The sequence below is a fragment of the Mastacembelus armatus genome, chromosome 4, assembly GCF_900324485.2.
Source record: "Mastacembelus armatus chromosome 4, fMasArm1.2, whole genome shotgun sequence".
In the NCBI taxonomy this organism is placed as follows: Eukaryota; Metazoa; Chordata; class Actinopteri; order Synbranchiformes; family Mastacembelidae; genus Mastacembelus; species Mastacembelus armatus.
The window spans coordinates 18,868,488-18,895,771 of record NC_046636.1 but is presented as its reverse complement, the minus strand read 5'-3'; the positions used below and the strand labels follow the sequence as shown (position 1 = coordinate 18,895,771).

General features: G+C 40.5%; 4 protein-coding genes across 7 annotated transcripts in view; all 4 read right to left on the bottom strand.

The window, feature by feature from the left end:
• Positions 1-4,373, bottom strand: part of crocc2 (ciliary rootlet coiled-coil, rootletin family member 2) — a 32,685-nt gene extending 28,312 nt beyond the window's left edge. For all 3 annotated transcript variants that reach the window (XM_026305519.1, XM_026305522.1, XM_026305520.1), the window contains exons 1-4: positions 4,263-4,373; positions 4,060-4,152; positions 2,906-3,059; positions 2,639-2,754 (exon numbers count right to left, since the gene is read on the bottom strand). In XM_026305519.1, the coding sequence (XP_026161304.1) occupies positions 2,639-2,754; positions 2,906-3,059; positions 4,060-4,116 (327 nt within the window). In that variant the 5' untranslated portion in view covers positions 4,117-4,152; positions 4,263-4,373. The remainder of the gene's footprint in view (positions 1-2,638; positions 2,755-2,905; positions 3,060-4,059; positions 4,153-4,262) is intronic.
• Positions 4,374-4,547: 174 nt separating this feature from the next.
• klhl30 (kelch-like family member 30) lies at positions 4,548-9,418 on the bottom strand. The gene is made up of 8 exons (XM_026305364.2): positions 9,263-9,418; positions 7,923-8,769; positions 7,628-7,829; positions 7,215-7,301; positions 6,893-7,048; positions 6,439-6,627; positions 5,197-5,342; positions 4,548-5,069 (listed from the first exon to the last, which is right to left on the bottom strand). The coding sequence occupies exons 2-8, from the start codon at positions 8,694-8,696 to the stop codon at positions 4,821-4,823; spliced, it is 1,803 nt and encodes a 600-aa protein (XP_026161149.1). The 5' UTR covers positions 8,697-8,769; positions 9,263-9,418; the 3' UTR covers positions 4,548-4,820.
• Positions 9,419-10,144: 726 nt separating this feature from the next.
• Positions 10,145-21,155, bottom strand: espnla (espin like a). Its single transcript, XM_026305585.1, has 11 exons — positions 20,733-21,155; positions 20,108-20,151; positions 18,672-18,858; positions 18,377-18,559; positions 18,106-18,237; positions 13,501-13,665; positions 13,266-13,407; positions 12,937-13,109; positions 12,677-12,841; positions 11,082-12,043; positions 10,145-10,676 (listed from the first exon to the last, which is right to left on the bottom strand). Exons 1-11 carry the CDS (start codon positions 21,024-21,026, stop codon positions 10,145-10,147), a joined length of 2,979 nt encoding a protein of 992 aa, XP_026161370.1. The 5' UTR covers positions 21,027-21,155.
• Positions 21,156-21,660: 505 nt separating this feature from the next.
• scly (selenocysteine lyase) lies at positions 21,661-25,680 on the bottom strand. Of its 2 annotated transcripts, none has more exons than XM_026305111.1 (13): positions 25,575-25,680; positions 24,940-25,008; positions 24,660-24,775; positions 24,398-24,498; positions 24,101-24,278; positions 23,870-23,997; positions 23,616-23,771; positions 23,422-23,528; positions 23,269-23,305; positions 22,565-22,648; positions 22,289-22,388; positions 22,031-22,106; positions 21,661-21,933 (listed from the first exon to the last, which is right to left on the bottom strand). In XM_026305111.1, the coding sequence occupies exons 1-13, from the start codon at positions 25,628-25,630 to the stop codon at positions 21,780-21,782; spliced, it is 1,362 nt and encodes a 453-aa protein (XP_026160896.1). In that variant the 5' UTR covers positions 25,631-25,680; the 3' UTR covers positions 21,661-21,779. The 2 variants fall into 2 exon arrangements, with proteins under 2 accessions (XP_026160896.1, XP_026160897.1); XM_026305112.1 differs by lacking the exon at positions 25,575-25,680 and adding an exon at positions 25,372-25,562.
• Positions 25,681-27,284: the final 1,604 nt, after the last annotated feature.

Genomic DNA, 27,284 nt, shown 5'->3' with positions numbered 1-27,284 from the left:
AATTTCATTGCAGTTGAACATGTTGCAATGCTCGATTCAAACTGCAACCTAAACTAATGGGTCTGTGCCAGTAGGAAAAACAAGCTAGAAACAGAGGGGGTAGCAGGGGACAGTAACACAATCTTTAAAAACTGGTTTTATCTGCTTCAACTGTGCTTGACAGGGCTCTTATGCAGAGACCCGGGGGATTCAAGATTTCAGAGGTCACTGGTAACTGGCAGTTGGTGTCAAAAATCATTCAGCAAGAGTTTATCTTTATCCAACTAACTGCCACAGGATTGTGTGGGCAGTTGCAGTAGGGTATGGATGTCTATGTCTGAGAAAATGTACTCTGGCAAGGCTCCAAAGGCAACACAGAAGGTTCAGAATTCACCCCCAACGTGTTCTCCAGCCTCCCAAGGCCTTCCAAATGCCAAACTAGGTCAAGGTTTATCCTGGTTCAGGTACAATTTTCTGGGGTCACCAGAGCTCATGCTGAGTGACTTCACAGAGCTACAGAGGAAGGCTTTCAGAGTCCAGGTGTGACTTCACCAGTGCTGCATTAGCAGTCTTCTGTCAGGTCAAAAAGACACAAGGAAAGCCTGGGATTTAAGATATCTACATATGGGAAACAGCTAGCCGCTCTATGCAAAGGTAAAAATTCAGCTTACAAGAACCTCTGAAGCTCATTTATTAACATGTTTTGTCCATACATGCTGCTGTTTAATCCACACAAATATCTAAAATGTAAAAACAACCAAAACTGAAAGGAAAAAAAATAAAAGACACAGAAAGAAGTCATGGTAGTCTTCTGAACACTTTGAAGTTGCCAGGCAACCAGCATAGACTGTATTGCCACTAAATCTCCAGAAAGACTGTTGAGCAACAAATATAGAGTAATGTAGATGGAAACCCCACAGACTGGTTAACTCTCCCCACAGCTGGCTTTAAATTTCCAATTTAAAATGCCAATAATATGTATATTTGCATGAAGCAGTTAGTTCATTTCCCCAATTCTAATATTAATGCTAGCTTTACATTCAGTTTGCTTGAAATTATCAATTTAAACTGAAAGATTTTGTACTGAAGACCAATGAATAATGGTAGTGAATTATGCTCTCAAAATTTGATAGTGAATATGCATTGTCTGGGTTCCTTCTACTGAGTATAGTAGGTGAGACATATGGATATAGACCTTAAGTGAAGTTTGACTATACTGTATGTGATACATATAGAGAGATATGAAGTCTCCCTTAGGTAAGACTGTTGATATAAGCACTAGCTCCAGAGACATGCCATAGCCTATTAAGTATATTTGGCTCTAGAGCATTAATTAGCACACTGCATTAACATCACATAACAGCCAAGCTGCCAAACATGCTGTTGTGCAGAGGAAAAGTATTAAGGAGACGACAGGAACATTTATTGGAAGAGACAACTCACAACAGGAATCTTGTAATGAACCACTTGACTTAGGACACTACTGAATAAAATATTCAGCTGCATGAACAGTAAGAATTTTTTTTAACTTCTTGCTAGGTCTTGTGCTAACCTTGCCACACCACTCTTCAAATTGCTATTCAATGGTGTAAGCAGGTAATATCAACAAGACTTGCTTATGTTTTTCTATTCAGTGTCTTTTTTCTAAAAATAGCAACTAAATAAATATGCTATATATACCTGCCAAGCTAATTAAGTTATAAATTATGGTCTTGGTTTTAAAATATGTTCCAAGAGTAAGGCAAGCAGTGGGAGTTCATTGGATTTAAGCAGTAGAATGAGTGCAGTGTTATCACAAATGGCTGCTTTGTGCACCATGAAAAATGAGCTTTTTCTTTTACAGTCTCAAGGGAGGAGGCCAGTGACCTTCACAATTTCCCCCCAAGAGCAGCAGTCACAACATGGAGGGGCAACGATGCAGTGCAATGAAGGGAGATGCCGGTACCCATGAGCACAGGGGGTCTGAGGCTACCTGAACAGATCACAAGGAAACCCTTCATAGAACCCCCCCTCCCCACATCTTATTTACACTTATAAACACATACACATAAGTACATGCACCATACACACAGATACACACTGTTTTCTTAAGCAGTACCTACTGTAATCTGTAAGCTATGGCTCTACAGCTCTACAGCCACTGATTAAAGCAAAATTTATGACATAAGAATGTATGTATGCCAAGATACATTAATTCAAAGTGTGAGTCATTAAATGGTGCCCTTTTCTTCATAAGTTTTTAATACAATATATGCCAGACTATTTAATGTTTCAACAGTGTTTGTATGTCTGGCTCCAAAAGGCTTTTTATCCTGGAAAGAGTAGTGCTGTACTGATAATACTGTAACCACATTCCAAATGTTAAATCCATGTAGCTTTTTGTAGTCAGTGCAGGTGGCTGACCTTCTCAATCTCATCTCCAGAGAAAACTATATAAATGTACAATCTACAATATTACACACTCCAACTCTTGTAAGAGTTGCATTAACATATGATATTGTAAACAGTGCTTGCCAGTTTGGTCTCAGTTACAGCTATTCTGCATCTCTGTTCACATCAAGGTGATGTCACCCGTGTATTGCATTTTGTCCATCATGTAATTTTTGGTGACACTCTAATGTGTCACTGAGAATGTTTTGCTACCCTGTGTCACTCTTACCCTGTCTGTAAGATTGGCCTGTTTGACTAGCTGCTGGTCACGGTCCATCTGGCCTGGATACAGCCGCTCCCTCTGGGATGTGCTTTCCTCCAGCTCACTGACCTCAGATCTCTCACCTGAGATTAGGAAACAAATCATGCATATAGAAGCATCAATCTTACCACAAATGGTATAATGATGACTACTATTTAGCAAGGCAGATAGATGGTCTTTACTGGATATGTTCAATGATTTGGATGTGTTTTGGAAAACAGCTCTCTTCCCTACCTGCTGGTTGCTCAGCTAGGTTGCGGGTGATGATCCGGCGGATGCGGGTGGAGACAGGCACAGAGACACCAGACTCTTGTCTATCACTTGGAAGTGTCAGAGTCCCTTCTCCACCTGAGGTGTCATCAGAGTGAAGCAGTGACTCCTCCAACTTCTAGAAACACACCATCACAAGTTAAAGCAGTAACACTATACTGAATACTATATTTTCCCTATTAAAAAACTGAATTATTAGCAACTTATTGTGTTTACTCAAAAGTAAAGGTACACATTGTTTAGAATTAAATTGTTATATCATTGGATTATTATTATTCATTTAATACTAGAGAAGTTGCATTTATTTAAAACTACTTTAAATTAGGACAATGCATTATATTTAATTGTTGAGTCAGAAAAAAAAATTAGAAATACCTGTCAAAGATATCTGTCAAAAGTATCACCTCATTCATTCATTGCATTAAACAACAATAGTTTTAGCTGAGTCCAGCTGATAAACTACTAACCAAGTATACATACCATCTCAAGTAACAATTTGTGGGCTAAATTCATTCATTTTAGTAGTGAGAGAATGCAAGTGCATTTCATCAAGTAATGTGTTTAAGTACCATACTTTATACCACTACATTTCAGAGGCAGATATCGTACTACATACTTCCTATACTACGTTTTTTATGTTTACGCTGCAGTTACTGTATACTTTAAATTGTCATGAAGATTACAGATGAATCTGGCCTGCAGCATGGAAAATACCTAAAATTATCCCCAACTTTACCAGCTGCAATAGCGTGATGCTTAAGGACCATTTAGCACAATTAGTACTTTTGGTATTTAAAATATATTTGTATTAAAATTCTGTACTTCTATACTTCTTAAGTAAAAAAAGGTAGTGTCTGTTTTTTTTTTAAATGTTGTAACATAATATTTATACACTGTGTTATTTCTTCTGATTTTGGAGTATTTTTTCTAGAAATGGGCCATTTTCATAGCAGGTATTTTGAATTATGTTAGTAAATTAACTAGGTGTTAACATAAACAGTGGGGCAAACATCTGCGCCTTTTCTACTGTGACACGTGAAAATCTTTCGTTAAAAATGCTACAAATAACAGAGTCTAGCTAACTAACAGTGGAAACAGCTTTTATATTAGCTACCAACCTGAATCACGGCCTCCAGTCTAGGTGAGTGTGCACCTTGTCCCCGTTGAGAAGTCATTACACAGCTGGACGGTCTTTAGCAATAAAATGTCAGCTACAAACCAAACATTTTGCAAACATTAACAGTAGCTCGCTATGGGAAAAACAAACCTACTCTTTCATTACAATAAAAAAAAAATAAAAATAGACGTAATGAACTGGTACCTGCACAAAAATGACCTGAGCGTCGAAAGAAATCACAAACACAACTTTTAGACAAAAAGTTTAGGAGCGACTGCAGCCAAGTAGTTAATACCACTCTGCTCTCAGTCGACGTTGCCAAGGTGACCAAGCGCTTCCGGGCGTTGCCATAGGAATTAGAATGCTGGCTTGGGTGTTTCCATGGCAGCACCAGACGCCATGAGCCAACATACTGGATTCCGATGGGTTAATGTAAACAAGCAGCTTAACAAACTGGATAACTAATATTAATCAAAACAGTAGCCCGCAAACTATTTCTGCAAAGTTTTAATGATTCATAAGGAGCACTCAAAACAGCAAACAGAATTCAGATTTCAAACACATGATACAAAGTATAATTAAACACCTTCTTAGCAGCTACACGCGCCCTAAAGACCACCAAGAATATCTGAGGATCATGTAACAAACTATTCTGGGACACAATGATCCAGGGATAAACATTCCTTTTGCACTGTAACATAGCTATGATGAGGACATGTGTCTCTTTGACCCTGAGCTTAGTCTTGTTAAGACAGAAGCAAATCACGGTGAATCTATGGGGAAACGCTCAGGCCACTGCAATGGGTCTAGAAAGATCGTGCAGACACCACTGTAGAACCAAAGTCTTGGCAGGAAGCACTCCACCTCCCAGGTGTTGGATGCTGGGTTGTAAACCTCCACCTCCACCCCGTAGTCTCCCTCCATACCTTTCCAGTGACCGCCAGTGACAAATAGCTTCCTGTCTAATGTTACCAAGCCGCCATTTTCATGTAGCATATGTAACAACTGGACCTGAAGAAAGGGAGAAGTCATCAAACAGCTAAATAAAACTGACAACTGTCTTTGCTTGAGGCTATTCCTGTTAAATTGGCATTCAAAGAGATGAGTGCACTGTATTTATACTGACAGTATTTCTCACCTTCTGCCACATGTTTGCCTCTGGGTCATAGGAGTAAACTTTCTTAGTGTTGTCAGCAACCAGATAAATAATTCCATCCACACAGACAGAACAAGGAGAGGATAAGTACTTAGGGATGAAAGGCGAACCAATGCTGATCCAGCTGTCTGTAAAAACACATGTAAACACATACATGATTTAGCAGAATAAAGAAAATATAAATGCCCATATTGAATGACATACTGTTATTTTTTGGTTTAGTAATCCAGTGAAAGGCATGGACAGAGCAAAGAAATGTCCCCTACTTAAAAACGCATTGGAAAATTTGTGGCCACAAAAGGCCACAAAGAGAGTTCTTAATATTTTTGGCATTCTGGATAGCAGTTGGTAAAACATGAAAGGAACACATTCACCAGTCCATGGAAATGAAGGGAATTTTCTTGTCCAAATCTAATTTGTATCTTTATCACACCCATGGTTAAAAGCAAGCTGTACTGTATATTGTGGAAACGTTTTAGGCACTTTAGATATTTAGATTCTTATCATGCAGTACTATCAGGGAGGTGTCTGATTGGTCCCAAATTCAATTTGCAGTGTGACAATGAGGCTTACAGTCAGAGTCATAAAGAACTATCTTCTGAGACAAGAAGGATTCCTGCAACAGATGGCCTGGCCCCCACATAGCCGTGATGTCAACATCATGGAGTTAGTCTATGATTATATGAAGAGACTTGGAACAACATACCTGCCAAGTAGTTTGAAAAACTGCATAAGTTTACTGAGACCTGATGCAGATTTAAAGACAAAGTGTTGTCACAACTGATACTGATTTGATTGAGGCTTTGTCTGTTTAATTCACTTAGGAAGTTAATTGATGATGAAGGCATCATCTGTCATTTGATGTAGCTCACTCATATATTCTTAGGAAATGAACTGTGTTACAAAAATTAGAATATGAAGTCTGTGTCATATGGTACTATATATCTGTAATTTATCTGAGGAAATTACACTAAAATGGTAAATGATTTTATACTTGTATATCTCTTTTGTACACTCAAGAGCACTCATAGCACTTTTTCACTATTTTGCCCATTCACCCATTTACACACACAACTTCAACATGTGGACTAATGAAGCCAGAGATCAAACCACCAACCCTTTTATTTATAGCCACCCTGCTCTACCAACTGAGCCACAGTCGCCCTCTAGGAAACAAACACAAAAGTAACATTTTGTTCAAATAACCTTGCAGAGTATCCTTACCTATGACTGGGTTGTAGCACTGCATGGTCAATGCATTGTACTTCACAGCACATGAGCCAATCACGTAGAGCTTCCCATGACACGCTGTGGCAGTGAAGTTAGTCACATATTTTATAGCAGGGCAGGTCAAGGCCCAGGTGTTGGTGTAGGGGTCATAATGCTCAACCTCAACTTGGTCTGACGTTGTACCTAAAGAAGGGAAATGTGAGTAGATTGAGTGATGGGGATGAAATTTTAAAGGGAATGGCAGCACAAAAACACATGTAAAATGCTGCCCTGTTCTTAGAACCTGGCTGTATTTCAGACGATTCATCCAAAAAGAAATGCAAACAGTTTTTAAAAACTCACCGCAGAAGTAAGCTGTTAAGAACAAGATGAGCTACTGGAGTTTATCAGCTTTCCAGTGCTCTGCAGATTTAAGGCACCACATGCAGGTCTGTATTTATTTTCTTACCTCCAATGACATAAATCTCCCCATTGAGTGTTGCCGATGTGTGGTTAGTTCGAGGCCGGAGCATGGGTGCCACAGTAACCCACCTCCCCTCTCTTGTGATGTACTTCCAGGTCTCTGTGGTCGACCAGGTGTTGGTATTTGAACCTCGTGAGCCCCCTGTCAGACGGAGAAGAGCACTTTGTCATAAGTCTGACAATGTTTTGCATTCCCTAAAGGAAAAAAAAAAAACTACTAAATTCTTCTTCAAATCATTTATCATTACTTCTTTGCTATTTGCAAGAAAAGATTTTGCGTTTTTAAGGGTTGCACACATTTGACCCACCTGTCACATACACATCATTGTTCAAGGAGACCATAGAGTAGCCCCATTTGTTAGGGTTGGGGAAATTAGGGAGCTCATGCCACTGTTCTGCAGAGAAAAAGAAAATGGAGATAATGTTTGAGCCTCATTGGGAGAGTGAGGGAAACCTCCTTTGTAACCTGTGTGAAAAGCATGGACAAGAATCCCTTCATCCAACTCTGCACAATAAAACATTAATTTGAAGAACTTGTCACATCCAGAATGCATTCCTTCAGAGCTCTTTTTCTGTCAGCACTAAATTTAACAACCCAGGACGTATCTGTCACAAACTGTTATGAGGACTCAGATGCACGTTTCTCAACAAAGCTCTGCTGTAAAATGGATTGTGAACTTAAACAAACTTGAAATTTTGACAGAGAAAAGAATATTTTTACTAGTCTTTGTGTTGTAAAAGGCACAGTTCTTTGGCAGCAGTCTTTGCAGTCTTGGGTCTCTGTCCTCATCTTCATCTGAGTCATCTTCATCATCTGAGTCATCCAGTGAGCGACCTCCCATTACAAACAGCACCTCTTGCAGGTTTGGCTGTGGACTCTGAGAGTTGAGTCTGTCCAAATACTGTGGTGCCAAATCCATTTTCTAGAAAAGTAAAAGTCATGATTGTTTTTGGAAATCTGCTCAGATTGAGCAAAGATCACATGGAAAAGAAGGAGAAACTAAGAACTTACTAACCTCTCTGTGAATTTTTTCCACAACCTCTGTGCAGCTGGGAGAGGCCTGTACCAGGCTGTCCTTCAGCAGGGTGTCAGCCAGGTAGTCCAGGCTGAGTAGAGAGAGACGGGACAAGGTAAGGAGTTCAGTAAGGTGGTAGAGCCGAGACTCCTTGTGGTGCCTAACCCATTTCAGGATGGCCTCCACACGGGTGCACTCTGACCGGATTTGTAGTCTTTCATCAGACAGGCAAGCCACCAGCCTGTCTTTTCCCAGAGGAGGAAACTCATCACCTTGTTGAACAGCTTCAAAGTTCTCCAAGAGGAAGGCCCACGCTTTGGCTACCACCTCAGGGCAGCCATGGAGCTCCCCAAACTCCAAAATTCCCAGGCAGTTGGTTGCATCGATCTGGTGCTGGAGGTATCGACTGCAAACGGTTCTCACCGTCTGGAACTGCAGCTGGCTGGAGGTGCAAATCAGTCCCTCTACATTGCTCTGGTTGATGGTTAGTTTGCCTGTGTAGGCAAAGTCCAGCAAGCAGCTGAGGATATCAGGATCAACATCGTGGAGCTCCACACGTGCGGCTATACTCTCCACAAAGTTCCCTGAGAACATGCAGTGAAAGTACGTGCTGCAGAGGGCCAGCACACCACGGTGACAGGGAAAGTCCCTTCCGCCTGCAGTCAGCGTTACGTCCACTAGTTTGGGGTGTGAGCAGAGTGAACGCAAGCCTTCCAGGATGCTCTGAGGATGGGAGGACAAGCAGAAGTCCAGGTCATCCACATTACGTACCATTGTCAACTGTATTTCAAAATATAGGTCCACAGGCCCTTCAGAAGGGTTGGTCAAAATCTGGTTAAGTGTTTACCTGCAAGTAAAAAAATATATATACAGTATTGAGCATAAGATAGAACCCTGAACACAGTCTAAAACTACATTCATGGCTATGTGAATGGAAAATCTTTTTCCTAATAAATATTTTTATTTGAAAAACATTTTTGATGTAACTGTGTCTAACAAAGATACAGGAAAAAATGTTGAAGGAGAAATTGTGTCACAATTTTGTTTTAGTCATAATTTCTGTTATTTACAAAACAATGGTTTACTGTACATTGTTTTTCTTTAAATTTACAATGAGTACTAAAACTATATTTTTTATTAAACGGCAAATGCATTAAAGAAGTGTTTTGTCCTCTAATTGTGGCATCACAGTCACAAGGTCTACAAAGTACATTTGGTTCATGATTAGGATGATATGCTGTAATAGTATGACTCGAATCCCTTCTGAAGCCAACACTAAATTACATTTCCTGTCATCAAATACTGTGAAATTAAGTGAAGAGGTAATGAAAAAAACTCACCACTGAAGATAATGGAAATATTGGCTCATCCTTCCAGTAAAAAAGCAGTTTGTAGCTGAGCAGCGGACTAGATCAACATGGGAGTGGGCAGCATGGCGACGAGCTTTTGCCAAGTCACTGGGACGGACTGCCTGTTGTTATTTTTAGGACTGACTGTGACACTGTGGTGAAGTCAGATTCCACACAACAGGCATGGGACACGCAGCTGCTGTTAGATGCACTTTTTGCATTTTCTCAATGGGTCTGGAAGCTAGCACAGAAGATAAAGTTGCCTTAAAAAGATAAGAAGTTAAAGAAGAAGCACTACAAATTAAACATGTCTGTATAATAAGGTAAAAACCAAATAATCAAGGTAACCTATGTTTTACTTTGTAGTGTTGTTAAAATTATTTTAATTTCTGCCTGACTTTCTTGAAAATATTTACCAAATGATGATCTCTTACCAAAGGGAAAAAGTTTATTAACCTCAAAACACAATTACTCAATCACTCTATTTTGTAATAGGGCTGGGTATGGTTTAAAATTGGATGCAATTGCTAATTTCAATAGAAGTACCAAAATAGCTACTTGCACATTAAAAATAGTTTTTAACAAATTTTCTAAAAATTGAACAACAATGTCCAAGTATGTCAAATGCACTGAAGTTTAATGTTTAACACAATAAAATACAGTATAAAATTAAGAAAATTATAATTTAAGTTAGGCAAATATCTGATCGGCATATGTGTAAACAAGTCTAATGTTCTAACATTTAGTGCCAACTTTCAATACTGCAGTTCACAATTCAAAAACGATTTGGTTTTGATACCCAGCCCTAATGTCAGATAAAACAATACAAATACAAAGTATACAAAAATATATTTAAAAAAAAGACACAAGAAACTACTCAAAATCAAAAATCTCTGCCTCTTTCTCTTTCCAAAAAGCAAAACTGCGGTCAATGTATTTACAAATCTCTTCATTGCTAAAGCTGGAAATGTCAGTTCCACTGTAGACTGTCCCCTCATCAGGCGTGGGTGTCTGCACAATCACTTTAGGGACCTGTCTAATCTCTGGAAGGCTGCGTTTCAGTGCCTCAGCAGTGCTGTCAGACTGACTCGTAGTGGTTCCAAAGAACTTTACTTTAATGTCCTCAAATCCATCCTTCCACTCGCGGTTCCCAGCCTCGATGTCCTCTATTACGGCCTTATGAAAGTCCCGGACCAGCTCCCAGGGAAAGCTCCCCACGTGATCGAACACCTCAAAACACAACAGGTGCCTCATTTTGCGTTCGTCCACGGCCAGCTCCAGCTCCAAGATGTGAAAGTAGCCCAGCATGAAGAGATCCAAGGTCAGGTTGTCATAGTCCACAGGCATGCCATCCAGTCGTGGTAGGAACTGCTCTGGAGAGTAGAGGGCTTTCTGCCTATGGAGCCTGTGGATAACACAGCATGGTTATTCAAGATGTATAAACATTCAGTGCAACATTATTGATTTATCTTTTAAGTATTCAGAAAATTGTTAAAAACCTCCATCATAAATTCCAAAAGCTGAAGGTAATGTCCATACTAGCCATACTAGCTTAGTCTGTAAATGAATGTGTCAAATTAGCTCTGATAAATAGCTTAAGCATTAAGTACCAAACGGTAAATTAACATCACACACAAAAAAGGCCCACTGCTCCTTTACTGAAGATGTGAGTGTGTGTGTGTATTCTACAGTATAATAAAAACTTTGGGCAATATGAGAAAAGTGATCAACTTTTGGTGAACATTTCACATGAAGTAGTGCAGGCAGAGTTTAGTACAACCTAGTGTGGAAATAAAAAGCCATGCAATACCTTCGAATCTGTCTCGACGGGACACTGGAGATCAAGCTTCTCCAGTTCCCCAGCATCTTGTTGACAGCACTCCTCTGCTTGAAAAAATGTCCCAGAGAACTGTTCATCATCTTTGACTGGGTGCTCTCTACACTGCCCCTGCAACTTGGCCCAGTTTTGTCACCCGTTCCTGGGGTTCCGTTGCTCATCTTCCTCTCCACTCCATCTTTGCTCTTCAGTGTCACAGTGTAAGCAGATTTCTTCCAGTGGCCTAAGAACAGCACAACTATACGCTCTTTTCTAAGGCTAGTGGTCTCCAGAACACCTGCAACATTTTCACCGTGACCAACATCGCAGTCACCTTTCTGATCTGTTTCTGGAACTGGATTCAAGACTTCGGGTTGCTCGTTTGATTCTGTGGCCTCGAGCGTTGTGGAAGAACTTAGCACAACAGCCTCCTCGGGCTCATCTGACAGAGGTGAGCTCTGTGTCTCAAAATTTGACTTCAGAGTTCTGACAGAGACTCCAAACTGATGGATTTCGTCCTCTATACTTTCCCTGCGGCCCCTGGTGATGGAGTTGTGTCTGTCTGATGTCTGCGAGAACACAGTGATGAGATCAGTGTTGGGCATCTTGCAGTAGGGCTGGTCTGTCAGGTTGGTCATGAGCAGAGACATACTCTTTACGATGCCTGAGATGCGGCCACACCACACAGGTAGAGGAACTTGACTTGTGAAGTTTCTGAACTGTGTGTTGACAGTGATGTTGACTACAGGTGCTGGCAGGATGTGCCTGAGCTCCTCAGCCAGACGAGCTAGCTCCAGCTCGTAGCCTTCACAGTTCTTCTGCATGGAGACATTAGCAATCTGCTGCTCCAGATAGATGAGGTCATCCTCAGTCAGAAGCTCACCAGAGGGCCCCAGGATGGCATTGTGGGCTTGGGAGTACCTCCAGCTGACTTTGGGATATTTGTTCCCATTTTCCTGTATGAGAAAGCAGATACAAATGCAGCATGTCATATTTAAAGTCTTTTTTTTTTTTTTAAATTTCAACTAGCTCAGGCGTGAGAAGAAAAAGAGTAATGATACAATAAAACCAAAACCCTCATCCAACCAGATCCAAACCTCAAAAATATGACTTGACTAGCAATGTGCTGTGTGTTCTGTGATTTGTTATATGTAATTAAAAGATGAATGGTAAATTATGCTTTCTTGTAGCATTTTTGCTAAAAACATGACAAAAGTAATTACACTATTAACGTAATAGATGCAGATTTATTTTATTGTCAAGGGACTAATGACTACAAACACAATTTCCTCAGCTGTTTTGGTTACTGTTTTTGACCTAAAAACAAATCTGCCAAATGTTAAATAGGCCATGATTTTGCAGAACCAAGCCTCATTTTCTCTCTCTAAACTCCTAACTGGGAACATGTTGATCTCAGAGTTGAAAATAAAAAAATTATTTTCGGATGATTTCTGCATCATAAAGTTTGATCATTGTGTAATTTACAGACCCAAGATGTTCATGAATCTCTGTAGTCAGATGTGCCAGATTTAGATAAATGTAGAAGGTTTAGTGCAATAATAACGTGACTGTCTGTAAAAAGACATTACCTTCCTCCTCTGATCCTCTTCGTCCAGCAGTCTGGCCTGCAGCTGTCTCACCATGACTTGCCTTTTCCACTCAGCAATGGGTCGGCCTTTGTCATCATGGGTGGGCACCAGGTAGTCAATATCTGACAGGTTGGCCTCCTCAGTGGGCAGGACCACCATTTTATTCTGCAGATTAAGCAACAATTATTTTGTACCAACAAGCATTCCAGCTTCTAAAAGGAAGCCCTGATGCAAAATGCAAAAGTTAAAATTGCACTTACTGCTTGTCCAGTGAAGACTCCCGATATCCCCGACTGCTTCAAAGATGTAATTGACTTCATGTCACCAAGAAGTTTTCTTTCAGTTAGAGAGTTTGCATCAGGCAACATCATCTTATCAGCAGAGACAGTCTTCTCACTCCCAGCTGGCTTGGTCTGACTGAAACCTTTAATAACTGAAATACAAATCATAAGCAGTCTCTGTCTTACTCAATTGACTGCAGCTTAATAAACGCACATTTTTTTCCCATCGAGCATCGGCTTACAATAACCATTTTAATACACAGTGACATACGGTGATTAAATTAGATTACCAGAAACTTTCCTCTCACCAGATGTTGTGATCTGAACCTGCTCTATTCTACTGACAGCAGTTTTTCCTGGCGGGGCAGGTGTGGATGAATCAGAAGGTAAGGTGGTTGCAGAAGGGGGCTGAGGGTATCTCGCTTGTGGGTACTCCTCACTCTCAGGTTGCTAATTTGAAGAATAAAGATAAGCTGCTTGGTTATAAATAGTGAAAAGAACAGTTACTAATACACAATGGTAAAAACGAATCTCAGGGTTTACCTTTAAATTGTCCATATGTGTGTTACTGCTGTGTCTGTCCCTGCATGTGTCACCCAGGCACCCGTAGTAGTCGTGCCTGCTGGGCTGCAACAACACAGCTGGTGTTACTGTTGCTTGTTGCTCCGCTGCAGTGATCACCTTGATGGGCCTATCTGGACAGGCTGTCTACAAATACAACAAATCCAATTTAATTCGATTTCAGACTTGACAAACTGCAAGAGCAGGGACAATTTCCAGTATTTCGAAACTGTTAAAAAATAAGTGAGAAAACACCACAAGTGTTTCCATTTCCAGAACAGCAAATTCATGCAGGTGATCTTCATACTGTAACTTCTTTCTTCTTCTTTTTCTTCGTCACCACAAATAAAAGTGAAATTCCTCGTATAAATCGACCCACACCACATCTACCGTAATATTTTCTGTGCGCAGACAGCTTTTCTTTTTTAAACAAACCCAACCTTGACTACAGTGATGTCTTGATATACTCTACACTGAACATGAGATTTGTCTTTGTCCTTTCATATATATTCCCACACTTCCCACCATTTTTCTACACACATACATCACAGTTGCCTTTCGCTCTCTCTGCATCTACCCATTTTTTTTTTCCAGAAAACTACAATCCCTAGTGCGTCTATTTACATGTGATCACACTGATTACAGATTTAAAAGCTTTGTACCTTTATATACAGTATATACATAAAGGAGCAAAACAAGTGCATGGGATAGTAAGCAACCTTGAATTATTGGCAGCATTTCACATCAGTTCACATACAAGGAGGATGTAGGATGTATGGAAACATTTATATCCCCTTTAATGAAACTGCATTGTCCTAATGCACTCCATGCAGAATGCATATCAGATTCAGCTCTCCAAGGACATTATTAGTAACTAAAACATCAAAGGCAGCCCTAATGCGCTGCTGCATGCTGTTGTGCTTTGTGTCCATGAGGTGGTCCTTGCCATTTCCTCTCACACGGTACTTTGATGTCGAACAGCACGAAATATGCTGTGACACTACTCCGGCAGAGGAATAAACTTCCCCGAAGTTGTGCAATCCACAAATAGATAAACAATAGGAGCTGGGAAAAGGGGAGGAGGAGAGCCTGATTCCTTTGTGACCCTTCTCGTAAAAGTTCAGTGTCCTAAAAACTACAGTGAACTGCTCCTTGTGTGTGTGTTTAATTAGACCCAGTGGTCAGAGAGCATTTGGTTTTCATCAGCACCCCATCACAATTGCCACGCAGATATAGATAGCTGAACCCTATTTTGGACTGGATCCACCCTCACTCTGTCGAAGACCACAAAGCCCCCGATCAGTCAGAGCTGTCTTATTGTAAGACATGCAGCACCAGTAATCTGTGGTGCCTGCGGACCGAGCCATGGGAAGGTTTAAGGATTTCAGCGCACCATGTGTATTTAAGAAACATGTCTTGTAATTCTCTGCTCTGGAATCAATCATTAAAACAACCTGCTTCCCCATGAAATATTCACGTTCTCGGTGATAAATTGCAACGTGGAATGTACACAGAGGGTATACATTATACACACAGAACACTATAGTGTAAATACATGTCCACTCACATGTTAAAATACTCTCAGGTTTCCTGCATGGAGGTAAATGGTTGCGGGGCTAATAACAATAAAGCCACAGTGTTTTTGCCAACATTTACAGCTTTTTTGCATCCACTGTAGCTAAACAAGACAAATGGCATTACTTGGCCACTTCACACTTCATACTAGTCCACTGTAAGAATCACTAGATCAGAAAAATGTATCTAGAAAGAGCACATGATTCAAAAAAGGAAAAAAAAAAGTCTAATTTACAAAAATCAACAATGACAAAATACAGTAAGGCCATAAGCATGAAGCATTAGTCATGCCTAACCGTAAAAGGCCATAACTGATCAGAAACTAGGACTACACTGCCAAAACATCTGCCATCTAGGGCCGTCTTTTAACAGAAATGACAAAACTTTCCCTTCATTTTCCAAAAATAATTACTCAACCTGCCCAGTCACTTACTTATGAACAAATTGTCAAAGAAAAAAAAAAAAAACAATGTTATGAAGCTTAAAAAGGAATAAAAAGAAAAAAACAGCAGTAGAATAAGGACAAAAACAAACCGACCTAAAACACACTAACCTTGTGTCTGAATAATACTCCCGGTACACACCAGTATGTCTTTACAGTACAGTGATACTACAGACTCACCGACCCGTGCAGCCGGATGTCCAGTGTCACAGCCACTGCGTGTTGAAGACGTGACGCTATCTTAAGATCACCGGCCACTTGTTTGCCACCATCATGAGCATCTACTCCAGTGGCTTCAAGGGCCGCCAGGTAATAAACAATAAACTCTGATCGGAGAATGCTGTTAATAATTAAGGGAAAGGATAGGATGGCCAGTAATGTCGCTAATGCATGGACAAAGCAATGTCCATGGCGTTGCACGAAGAGAGGTATCAACGGAAGACTTGTCAAAGCAGCTGGAAAGAGGACATTTTATCCATGCACATTCAGGTGATTTTTTTTTTTTTCCACTTGGGACAGCTGAATAAAGAATTGAATCTTTTTTTGTGTGACAGGAAGGAAGGGTAGGGGGGTAAAATCCACCTGAGATGATTAGTAAAATGTTTTAGTGGAAAAAGAATGTGACACCATAGGCTTGAATGGATGACTTTGTTAATGTGAAAGCCTGAATTAGCATCACGGTTTTTAAAGTCTTTAAACAATACAGACCTGTGCATTTTCAAGTTAATAAGGCTTTAGCAGTCTGTGTTAGACTAATCAAATGAATATATACATATATTAGCAGCAGTGATGCAGCCAGGCTTTGCAATTCAGAAAATTCTGTAAAAAAGCTATGAAGACGTGTTTTGTTTCTCAGTGCAAAGCAGAGAATGTGGTCATTTAGATTATGTCCTAAAAGACACAGTGATGAAGGGGAATGACAATGTGTTTCCTCTGTTCAAGTATTCTAAAAATACCATTCTCAAACAACAGTATCTTTGGCTTGATCGCTGAGAATGGAGAGCAAAAGCCACAAATGTGTGTGAAGTAAACCTCACACCACATATTGTTTATTTGATTGCAGCTGTTCTTGAGATGCGAGATGAGGAAGAGAGGTTGACAGCTCTGAACGAGTATGACCTGACTGTGAGCAATCCAAATATGCAGAGAGGCCAAATAAGCAGCATGTCCCAATCCATTTAGATTGTTCCTTGGAAATGAGATTAGCTGACACTTTAGAACCGATGAAACCCATTATGTGTGCAGCACTTTGCAAACCAGAAATGTAATTAAGGCACGTCTACTTCATTCTGATCATTTCTGGTGCAGTGGATTTACATACAGTAGCCTGTTTTCCAAATATTATTAGAGTTTCAATTAATTAACTGCTATTCCAGGTTCTATCAGATGACCCCTTTGTTCATATCAAGCCCCAGTTTGAGTGTCCAACTCAACGTTGCCAAGAAACATAATACACCATTGTGTCTGCTACCAACATTACACAGTATCCAGAGGTGACAATCATAGCACTTCCAAGTCCCTGGAAAAAACATGACACACAATCAAACGTGTGGTTGAAGCCAGTGACATCCTGCTCTCCAAATCCACAGAGGGATAGAGTTGCCGGTCCCAGGCATCAGTATGGTGAAAACACTGAAACTTAAGCTCATGGATCTCGTATCGGGCTCAGCCCCTCAGCCCCTGGGCCTTCCACCTGAGCCGCTGGAGAGGGGTAACTGATAGGCCCCTACCTGGTGGCGGCGGCACCACATGCCGCAGCAGCCTACGCGCTAATTAGTGCTCCATTGTTGATGGGAGGATTATTTCTGAAGGGAAGATCAGCAGCCAAGCCTCGCTGACTCACTATCATCATCCTCTTAAGAGTATGAGTGCTGCTCTTCTCTGCTGACTAACATCATTGTGTAGCCTGTGCCATAGACGCAGAGTGAAGTGTGATAGGGAGAAACAACAACAGGTTGCAGCTAGACATCTGTGAGGCTTTATGGTTCAACAACTCTGCTGACAGAATGCTCCCCATAGGCTCTTTCATTGAACTGTATTCAGTCTTTCCTTAATCCTATAAACCTAATTCTTATGTAGCTATTTGAAAGGAAAACAAATAAATCAAGATATAGGATCAGAGCAGGCTTCACGCTTTAAACTGACTTGATTAATCTGAGTTAAACAGACCACCTTTTATAGATCCGAGCCCTGACCTAAACAGGTAAACCATCACAAATAAGGTTGTTTACACTAAAATATTCATCAATCTCATTAAGTGGTGTCATACATTTTGCATAAAAGTGTTCATCTCAGAGATCGATCACTGGCAAACTGAGAACGAAGAATCGCTTTCAAAGCATCATCTCTTACAATGCCTTATTAAAGCCTTAGACTTCGTTAACTCTGGACAAAGTCATCAGACTGAGTAGCTCTGGAGAAAGACAGGCTTGACCTGAATGGAATACTGTGTATGTCACAAATTAAGAAAATGCCAAACTAAACAGCGGGGCAGTACCGGTACACAGAGAGGACATAAAAACAGGGAAATGTGCAAAATAAAAAAATGCTTTCGGTGAAAAAGGTCTTACATTCGTCTCCATGGCACGGAGATATCTGGCGCATTCATAGTGTCCATTGTACTCTGCCAGGTCTGATGCTGTGAACCCATCAATATCTTGATCTGAAGGGTTTGCTTGATCAGCCAACAGAATTTTACAGCACTATGGGAAGAAATGGGACAATATAAGATGAAGAAACAACAATATGCACCATTCAAGCATAATATTTTTTTAAAATTTGATTATACAAAATAGTTACAATTACAGAAATAAAAACCTAAAATAAAAACTTGCATCTAACCTCCAGCTCTCCATTCTCAGCAGCATCATGAAGTGGGGTTCCTCCCCAGAAATCTTTGATAACCTTTGATCCCATGTGGAGAAGCTTCTCCAAGATGCAATAATGCCCCCTGCTGGCAGCAAAGTGCAGAGCAGTGGCACCATCTCTGTCCTGGCAGGACAGGCTGACATCAGTATATGTCACCTGTTTGGAGTTCACAAAAAAAAAAAAGAAAGAAACACAACAACAGATTAAAAAAAATAGATACAATTACAATTCATTGTAATGCAACATGAAATTGAGTTTCTCCTCTGACCAGCCACACCACTACAGCTTCGTGGCCCATGTGAGCGGCGGCATGCAGGCAGGTCATGCCATCATGGGCCCTCAGGTGAACATCAGCCCCACAGTCCTTCACAAGGTACTCAACCACATGCAGATGTCCTTCCTGACAGGCCAGGTACAACTGAGTAGCTCCGATTCCTGTCTGATGGTTCACACACCTAAACTCCAACAACAAAAACAGACATAGACAAGGTTAGGTTACCACCAAGTACCATCAGAACTGAGCCTGATACTATGCCCAGAACAATGCGCCAATTTAATATTCACATGCTAAAAACGTGCAAGTAAATATTTTCACTTTTTTGTTACTTTTACATTAACTGTAATAAAGAACCTGAATAAATTAACTAAAGTGTAAATGAAACCAAAAGAAAACAAAACAAAAAAATGAATTCTAATACAAAATTTAAAGAAGTGGCATTGTATCCCAGTTAAAGAATCACAAAAAGGTTCAGATTCAAAAAGGTTGTATTTATTGTCAACGAACAAGCCCACTGGACACTGTGGGGCTGCACTTACATTGACATACTGTACTATAACAACCACAAGGCTGACATGTGATCGACATTCTCTAGGCATGAATTATTCACAGGTTACTGATGGTCACTTGTGATGGTCTGACCCAGACGGGCATCATGCAAATTACAGACATACTCTCCTGTAACATCTAGGTGAAAGAAAGAGCAGCATACTGTATCTTTAACTAGCCCTTAGTAAGTGCTGTGTCTCAGGTTCAGGAAATAGACTGTTCATTTTAAACTTAAAGGTGTGACGTGTAAAATGAGAAAGATTTAGCGGCATCTAGTGGTGAGATTGCAGAATATAATCTTGGCAGAATACCTAACACTCAACCGCCCTGTTTACTACATTTACCCAGGTGCCTGATGAATCAATAGTTTCAAACAGGTAAGGTCCCCGTTGGCTGCAGCATAATGAGCAGGAACAGCTCCGCAGTTTGTCTCCACCTCTGCCACGCCTCCAACTGAAAGGAGCCACCTCACGACCTCCACACAACCGAACCGGGCTGCCAGGTGGAGGGCAGTACCACCAGCAGCATCTTTATCCTGTACACATTCACAAAGATTGGATTTATATGGTGTTATTGTAGACAAATTAAGTCCACTACGGTTATTGTAGACAAATTAAGTCCAATACAGTGTAGGCTCCTAACACTTGATTATTAAGATACAAGGGGGCAGTCAGTACTGATACAGATAAGGGAGAAGATAGAATGTTAAACTGGGGCATTTCTTTTCTAAAGCTACAGTACAGATCAGATTCTTATGTGGACCACCAGTTAAAACATTTGGTGGTCTCAATCAACAGCCAATAGAAACAATTATATAAAAACATTAGATTTGTCCTTTAATGTATGGCAGGATTGTGCAAACTCACTTAAGATCTCACCCACCCAATAGTGTATAATGCTGTTTCAGAACAAAGCAAAGAACCTGTGAGAAGAGTAGAATTTCAAGCTTGTTGTACAAAGATGAGTCATTCAGATGATTTAAATGGAGAAACGTCCTTGCACAGTTAGACAGTGTACTGGTTTCTTAATGAGAGCGAGCAAAATGAGAGAAGACAGAGCAGTAGACTTTTGAGAGAGGAATCTCAAAAAAATGACTAAAAAAACAAAAATAAAAAAAGTGTTAACAAGCCACAATGCTTTTGGTGACACGTTTATCCTTTGAACAGATAAACAGAATGTGCATCAGCTCTATGTTCGCAGAAATGAAAATAAAGGTTTCATCATCCTCATTGTGACACATGGAGGAGTCTGAGTTCTGTTATGGGGTTAATCCAACTGAAAAGTCTATGGAAGGAGCTGAAACATGCAATTTGGAGAACTGGAGCCATTTGCTTAATAATTGTGAAGCCAAGCTACCAACTGAGAAACTTAGTCATATTCAGACCTATGAAGTAAGTGATTTTTTTTATGCCATGGCATTTTCACTAGATAATTTATTCCTTATGTTAATGCAGTTTCTCTCACTTTCTCTTTGTGTAGAGTTTTGTCAGCAGATAAACCTACCTCAATGTTACAGCCTCCTCGTTCCACCAGCCACTGTAGCTCCTGGACGTGACCAGTGGCTGCAGCATCATGTGCTGGCGTGGCCCTGTTTGAGGCCCGAAGATAAGCTGGCAGACCCAGCTCACTCACCAGGAACTGCAGGCACTGCAGGCGTCCGCATCTGGCTGCGTGGTGCACCGGGCTGGCACCTTGAGCATCAGTGATGACTGCTGAGAGATGTCCACCAGAGGCCAACTCCCTCAGGGTTGCAAGATCCCCTGCACGAGCTGCCTGAATGGCCCGATGAAGCACCATCCCTGGCTGCTATGAGTATTTTATGGCACACGGAACAAGCTCCCTGGAGCTCTTTGGATCCCAGCAGGTTACCATCACACTCTCACATGGAATAACTCCCAAACAAACATAAAACTCATACACTCATTGGCTTCCTGAGCCAGGAAAGTGACACTCTAGCAACAGCCAGCTGGCCAGCATGGCTGCTGGGGAGAGAGAGGAGGTCAGAGCCAGCGAGATAGAAAGGTAATGAAAGACGGGCGGTGGCGCAGCACTCGCCTCCTTTGTGTGGCAGTGACCATATGTTGGCACGCACAGCCATGCTTCACTGGAGATGGGGGAGCTGAGGCAGCACGGAAACTTAAGTAATGGCAGAAGTCAGAGCCAAGTCATGGCGGATTATTGTTATTATTTTTTACAAGTATTTTTAAAATTTATCTTAGTGGGCACCATCAAACAGCTGATAAAGATTATAATCTACATGGAAACGGTTGATTTGATCTGCAAAAAAAAAAAAAGTAAAAAGTGAATGTGAATATTTTATTTCCAAAAGGCTTATACATATCGCCCTGACTCCACTTAGCTGATTAGCTTCTCATATGACAAGGTGGAAGCTGAGCACACCATCTCTCCATAACATCACTCCTTGGCTCACTTTAAGTTCTTCCCTTTTTATTCTATTATTTGACCCATTTCACATAACTAGTCAATGTAACAATAAACATTTTTTTATTCTGACATATAGAATGACTTAATCTGGCCACACGAAGACCCTCAATTAATTTCTTCTAACAGCTGCACGGTTTTCCTGAGATCCTCCACAACTGCATCCACATCTTCTTTGGTCGTCCCCCTCCCGACACTCAACCTCAAGGCATTACCTGCCACCTCAGTGGGCACGCCGCAGCTTAGAAGGATGTGGGACGGCCTGTGGACAGACGGACGCATTGCATAGAATGTCGAATTATGTAACTGAAATCAATATGGTGTCAGGACAAAAACATTAACTGATGGATTCTTTTTACCTGTTTTCACTGTCTGAGTGGCAAGCGGCACCGACGCTGGCCAGCAGCCTCGTACAGCTGGACAATACCCGCCAGCCTACATCAAGGGAAGGAGAGAGAGAGAGAGAGATTAATCATTCAAAGCCTCTGTAGTTTACAAATAGCCCTGCGCAGGTCATGAACTTTCTCTGACAAACACTGGTGTAGGGTTAGAGGCCGCTGTTTGGACCAACAGGGCAAAACAGATGTAGGACAGAGACCAAAGAGTCATGACATCACCTTGTAATGTTGGACCCAGGATGGACACGTTACATGTGTTAGGGAGGATATCAGAGCTGGGGTAATGGCTGTTGAAGTGGATCTTGTCTTTAAAAACGGCCTAAAAAAGAAACCATATACCACTGACGGGTCAATATAGGTTATCGATAGTCACTGAACAAAAAGCCCTGATAAATATGATTACAGACACAGACAACAGAACCATTTGCAACTATCATAATCACAGCAATAATATGAAATTTGTTTCCATTTCTGTCTAAATGAAACTGGCCTTACCTTCAGTCGTTTTTCCAAGTAAAGTTTCGTACTTCGCATATGACTCTCATAATCTGGCAGATTAGAGGTTACCAGTTCTGCAGCCTAACACAGACATCATAAATCAACTATAAAAGAAGCATAAAATGATATGGTGTTTAAGTAAACTGCCTGCCAAAAAATAAATATCAACTTATTGTCTTTTAACACGTTAAAATATGCTACAAAATTTAATTAATGGGATATGGCATGAAAGAAATATGTTTTGTAGGATTGCAAACACTAAGAATAAAAAAACAAAACTTTAACAAGACAAAAAAACACGATATCACCTAAATCGGTTTCATCGGTCTATCACTAGCATAATATATATTGTATTGAACATAATGAGGTAGAGCTTCCACTGATAAAACTGTAACACATAATGAATATGTAATATATCTCTATATCCCCTTGTGCAACAGGTTTCAATTTCAATTTGCAACTAACAGCTTTACTAAATCATAAATCATCTACTAATACATTAAATATCAGTTTGAAATCATTAATGATGAGTTATTTTGGGTTGCCAGGTTCTTAGAATAAGCAAACCATATGGCTGCTTATCTTCCAGAAATGGAATTTATTAACAAATAATTATTTGTTAATATAGCCATTTGTTATTTTTTTGTCATTTTGCCAGTAAGCAAGTAAAAATTCCTAGTAAAAATTCCAGTAGCACAAACCTTTCCCAGACCAGCAATCATTGGTGTGTTTTCGGTGCTGTAATATTCAGAAAGAAAGCAATTAGACCCAATATTTACATGTGCAGCTCTCAGATCTTGGCTATTTGGTGCTTAATTGAAGAATCCTCAAGTAAGACAATGTAGCCATGTTACCCTGGTCTGAAGTTTCTCTCTTGTCCTCCTCCAAACAGCATTGGACACAGCGGTGTTCTCGCTCCGGGGCCGTTCACATACAAAGCACCAATCCGAGGGGCATAAAACTAGAAATGCAACAAAACCTGTAAATAATGCGTTTCTGTTTTCCTTCATATGCCAACTAAAGATATTTTAGACAACAGATTTCTGACCTTGTGTCCCACTATGGTAAGGTAATCCACACCCAGTTCACAGGCATCTACTCGGATTTTCCCCAGAGCCTGTGCAGCATCAGTGTGGAGCAGGATCCTGAGCTGCTCACGCTGTTTGTTGAGCGATTTTATTCTCTGGCAGATCTCCTGCACTGGCTGACAAGAGGAAGGTGTTTCAGCATACAGGCCTCATAAGACTGTAGTGGTATAGAGCTAAAAAGCCATAAAGTTTCTAAGCCTGTATCTCCTCTTACCATGATAACCCCTGTCTCATTGTTTGCCAGCATAACAGAAATCAGACAGGTGTTGGGACGCACTGCAGCGATGATATCCTCCACTTCCACACAAGCTGTCACCTTAGACACAGGCACAAATGTGACCTCTGTGACAAAAACACAATTGTACATTACAAGTGAAAAAGGGGACTAGATATAGTAGTAGACACCAGTATCTATCTATGAAATTCTACCTTCATCTCACCCTACCTGCCTTGCCATCTCGTTGCAGGTGCTCTGCTGGTAGTTTGACTGAGTCATGTTCTACATTAGATGTGATGATATGTGGAAGGCCAGTGCATCCATTGTGGTTTCCTTCATCTCGCTCTGCCGCCCTTTGGTTTCTCCTGAAGTACTCTACAGCAGTCTGGAGCACCAGGTTATTGGCCTGAAAGAAGAAGTCTGCAGTGAGCCACAGGCGCATGGATGGAGTACTCACCCAAATATTTCTACTACCACACAAGTGGAGACGTGATAATTACAGAATGGTAACATAAATGCTGTTACCTCTGTTCCACCTGAGGTAAAAATGATGTCCTCTGCTTTACCACCAACCATTCTCGCCACATTCTCTCTGGACCGACTAATGATTGCCTTGGCCTTGGCGCCTACAGATAACAAAATGATTTATGCAGAAGTGTTGTGAAGTGAAAAGCAACAACATAACTTTTACTCAGCACTCTGGGAAAGCTAATAAGGAAACAACCTCTGCATTTTCTACTCTACACCACTCTAATGATATTTCGACTTGGGAGTCAGTATTCTTCACCTGCTATATAGTTACTACTCGGGTTCCCCCAGGCATCCCGCAGGGCTTCAGTGATGGCCTGGATCACTTCTGGCTCCAATGGCGTAGTGGCATTGTAGTCCATGTAGATCCTGCTACTGTATATTACAAAGATTTCATCTCATTTCATGTAGTTGCTGTATTAAGCCAACTCTATACGCTACGACAAATAAAAAAACATCCAGCGCATTAAAAAGCATCAGATCAACCTAGAGTAGGACTTCATTTCAGTCAGACTGAATGACCAGCCCAAATCAATTACCTGTCTTCTGAAGAATTCTGAAAGGCCTGGTCAGTGGAGGTGATGTCGCCACTTTGTTTAGCCATGACCCTAAAAACAGAAGAGAAACTTAGCAGGATGTGTGATTAGACTCATTTCAGTGATGCAGCTAACAATAAAGCTAATCTTCTGAATTTATAACCTAGCTGCTCTCTCACATGTCCTGCTTGGTTTCCTGTGTTTGCCTGCAAAGGGCTGTGTAGCTTTAGTTTAACAGCCTTTGTTAGGCAGCCAAAGTATTACTCCCAGACCAGACTGGCTCTAGGCAGCAGCATTAATAAAATACTAGCTGCTCATCTTCACAACTTTATTATTACGTTAACGTTATTTAGCTCCTTTGCTACAGTTTCCAGTAGCTCTCTGGTACAAACTGTGGTTCCGCTTAATTCAGGACAGTAAAAACACAGAGCTCACCGGGACATTAAAAAAATAACCCGTGTTATCCGTGGCTAACTAACGCTGACTTACTGCTCTGCTCACATTAGCTGGGCTAGCTAGTTACAGCTAACAGCAATGTAGCGTTAACACGCTACATGAAATGACGCTAAGTTGTCACAATACGAAGCTAATGCTACTGTTCAGCCAAAGATGCTGAACTTCGTGGCTTCGTGTCTGACCTTATGAAGTGATGTGAAATGTCCTGAATAGATTTACAACAGCCCGGTTCAATCATCAGCTAGCTACCCTGTTATTATGACTATTACCCCACTGGGTTGCCAGATTTCGTAAGGGAAAAGCTCTATAATTTAGGAGGTCACAAACCCCCTAAAACAATGTATGAAGTATAAGACATCATTTTTTATGTATATCTCTTGAATTTGATAAATGAATTGGACTAATTGAGAAAATCTATCATTAAGTAAATCGAATTACTGTTGCTCATTTAAAGTTTCGATTAAGAGAAGGGTTAGTTTACCTGCTACTTTGCTAAAGTATTTGGGAGTCAGCGAAAGTCATTTTATTTGTCATATGTCAGCGAGGAGCTGGAGAATCATCTAAATAACGAACAAAACACAACCCCACATGGATTTTCAAAGAGACCCAAAAGCTTAGCATTACATCCGGACATGGCAACTCAAGCCTCTGTTGTCATGGTAACACCTAGGAAGCTAACGCAAGGCAGACGCACAGCTGTTTTACCTAAAACTGCTACACAATTAAGTTTTTATCTAACACACTGGGTCAGAACCTAATGTATGTGTTTACGTGTCACAGTGCAAAAGCTAAAGCAGTCTATTCTAAACAAACACAGGACTCGATTGCGTTGTGTTGCATAATTTCCATGTTTATTTAATATATGACAATGTGTTTAGTGTACACAAACATTTGACGCTAAACTCCAACACTCAGAGACACTGACTGAACTACTTCCCATTTAAGATTTTATAAATGGGTGCAATTTTTATAAGCTGTTCACAGCAATGATGTTTATATACAATGCAAAATAATATGATAGTGCCAAAAAAGATTAGATGTGGAAGCACAAAAATGTACATGATATTCCTTCAAAAAGGAGGGATTAGAAAAAGTAGGTTCAGTGTCAGATCATGAAGGTAGAGGAGATACAGAAACAAGTGTGATAGCATTACGCTGTACAAGATGCAATGCCTAACAGGGCCATAATAAACCAATTACATTAGTGGACAAATTTTAACAGGTGTGTTCCACAACCCCCTTAAGGTTTCCCTGATACCTACAATCATTAAAGAACAAGACTGTAACTCCAGGAGACGTGTCAACAGAAGAGCAGAGTATTTTCAAATAGCAACCTACATTCAATGTGATTTTTTTTGAGTGCACCAACAAACTTTGGTCGGCTCAAATGTGACACACTTTAAAAGGCCCTATGAAAACAAGAGGAACAATCTCAACACAGAGATCAGATTAATCCTGGGCTCATGTTTTAAGATTGGGTTTTCAAAGAAATGAGGCGACAAGTGCTTGAGACAGTGCAATGTGCAGAACAGCAGGATATTTACTCCACGATGATGCCATAGCTGGATAAAATACAACCCCAGTTTCTGCTGAGTAAGCCTGTGATAGACTTTGATCACAACATTTTGGTTAAACATTAAAACAAAAATAGTAACAGACTTGTGATTGTTTGATTAACCACACATACTTACATGTAGGGCTGTAAATTTTTTTTGGATTGGATGACTTTCAAATAAGAAACACACAAAATACTTCCCCCAAACCTGGGGAAATATGCTTTTAGAAATATTGTACAGATTATATCAGCAACAATTATAAAACATAATCGCCCACTCAATTTTACTGTGTCATTAAATACAGAAAAAAACATTCTTGTTGCAGCCTTTTGTAAA

Bases quoted from the DNA above. Each gene is read 5' to 3' on its own strand.
- klhl30 (XM_026305364.2), bottom strand. From the start codon at position 8,696: ATGGTACGTAATGTGGATGACCTGGACTTCTGCTTGTCCTCCCATCCT. The intron at 7,830-7,922 runs GTTAGTAAGTTC...TTACTTTTCTAG, and splicing joins TGGAAAAAATTCACAGAGAG to AAAATGGATTTGGCACCACA. The intron at 5,070-5,196 runs GTGAGAAATACT...CCCTTTCTTCAG, and splicing joins AGGCAAACATGTGGCAGAAG to GTCCAGTTGTTACATATGCT.
- espnla (XM_026305585.1), bottom strand. From the start codon at position 21,026: ATGGTGCTTCATCGGGCCATTCAGGCAGCTCGTGCAGGGGATCTTGCA. The intron at 13,408-13,500 runs GTAAACCCTGAG...TCTTCAAATTAG, and splicing joins CACATATGGACAATTTAAAG to CAACCTGAGAGTGAGGAGTA. The intron at 12,842-12,936 runs GTAAGTGCAATT...CTTAATCTGCAG, and splicing joins GAGTCTTCACTGGACAAGCA to AATAAAATGGTGGTCCTGCC.
- scly (XM_026305111.1), bottom strand. From the start codon at position 25,630: ATGATTGAACCGGGCTGTTGTAAATCTATTCAGGACATTTCACATCAC. The intron at 25,009-25,574 runs GTCAGACACGAA...TTCTGTTTTTAG, and splicing joins ATTTCACATCACTTCATAAG to GGTCATGGCTAAACAAAGTG. The intron at 23,772-23,869 runs GTAAGAGGAGAT...TCCTCTTGTCAG, and splicing joins ATGAGACAGGGGTTATCATG to CCAGTGCAGGAGATCTGCCA.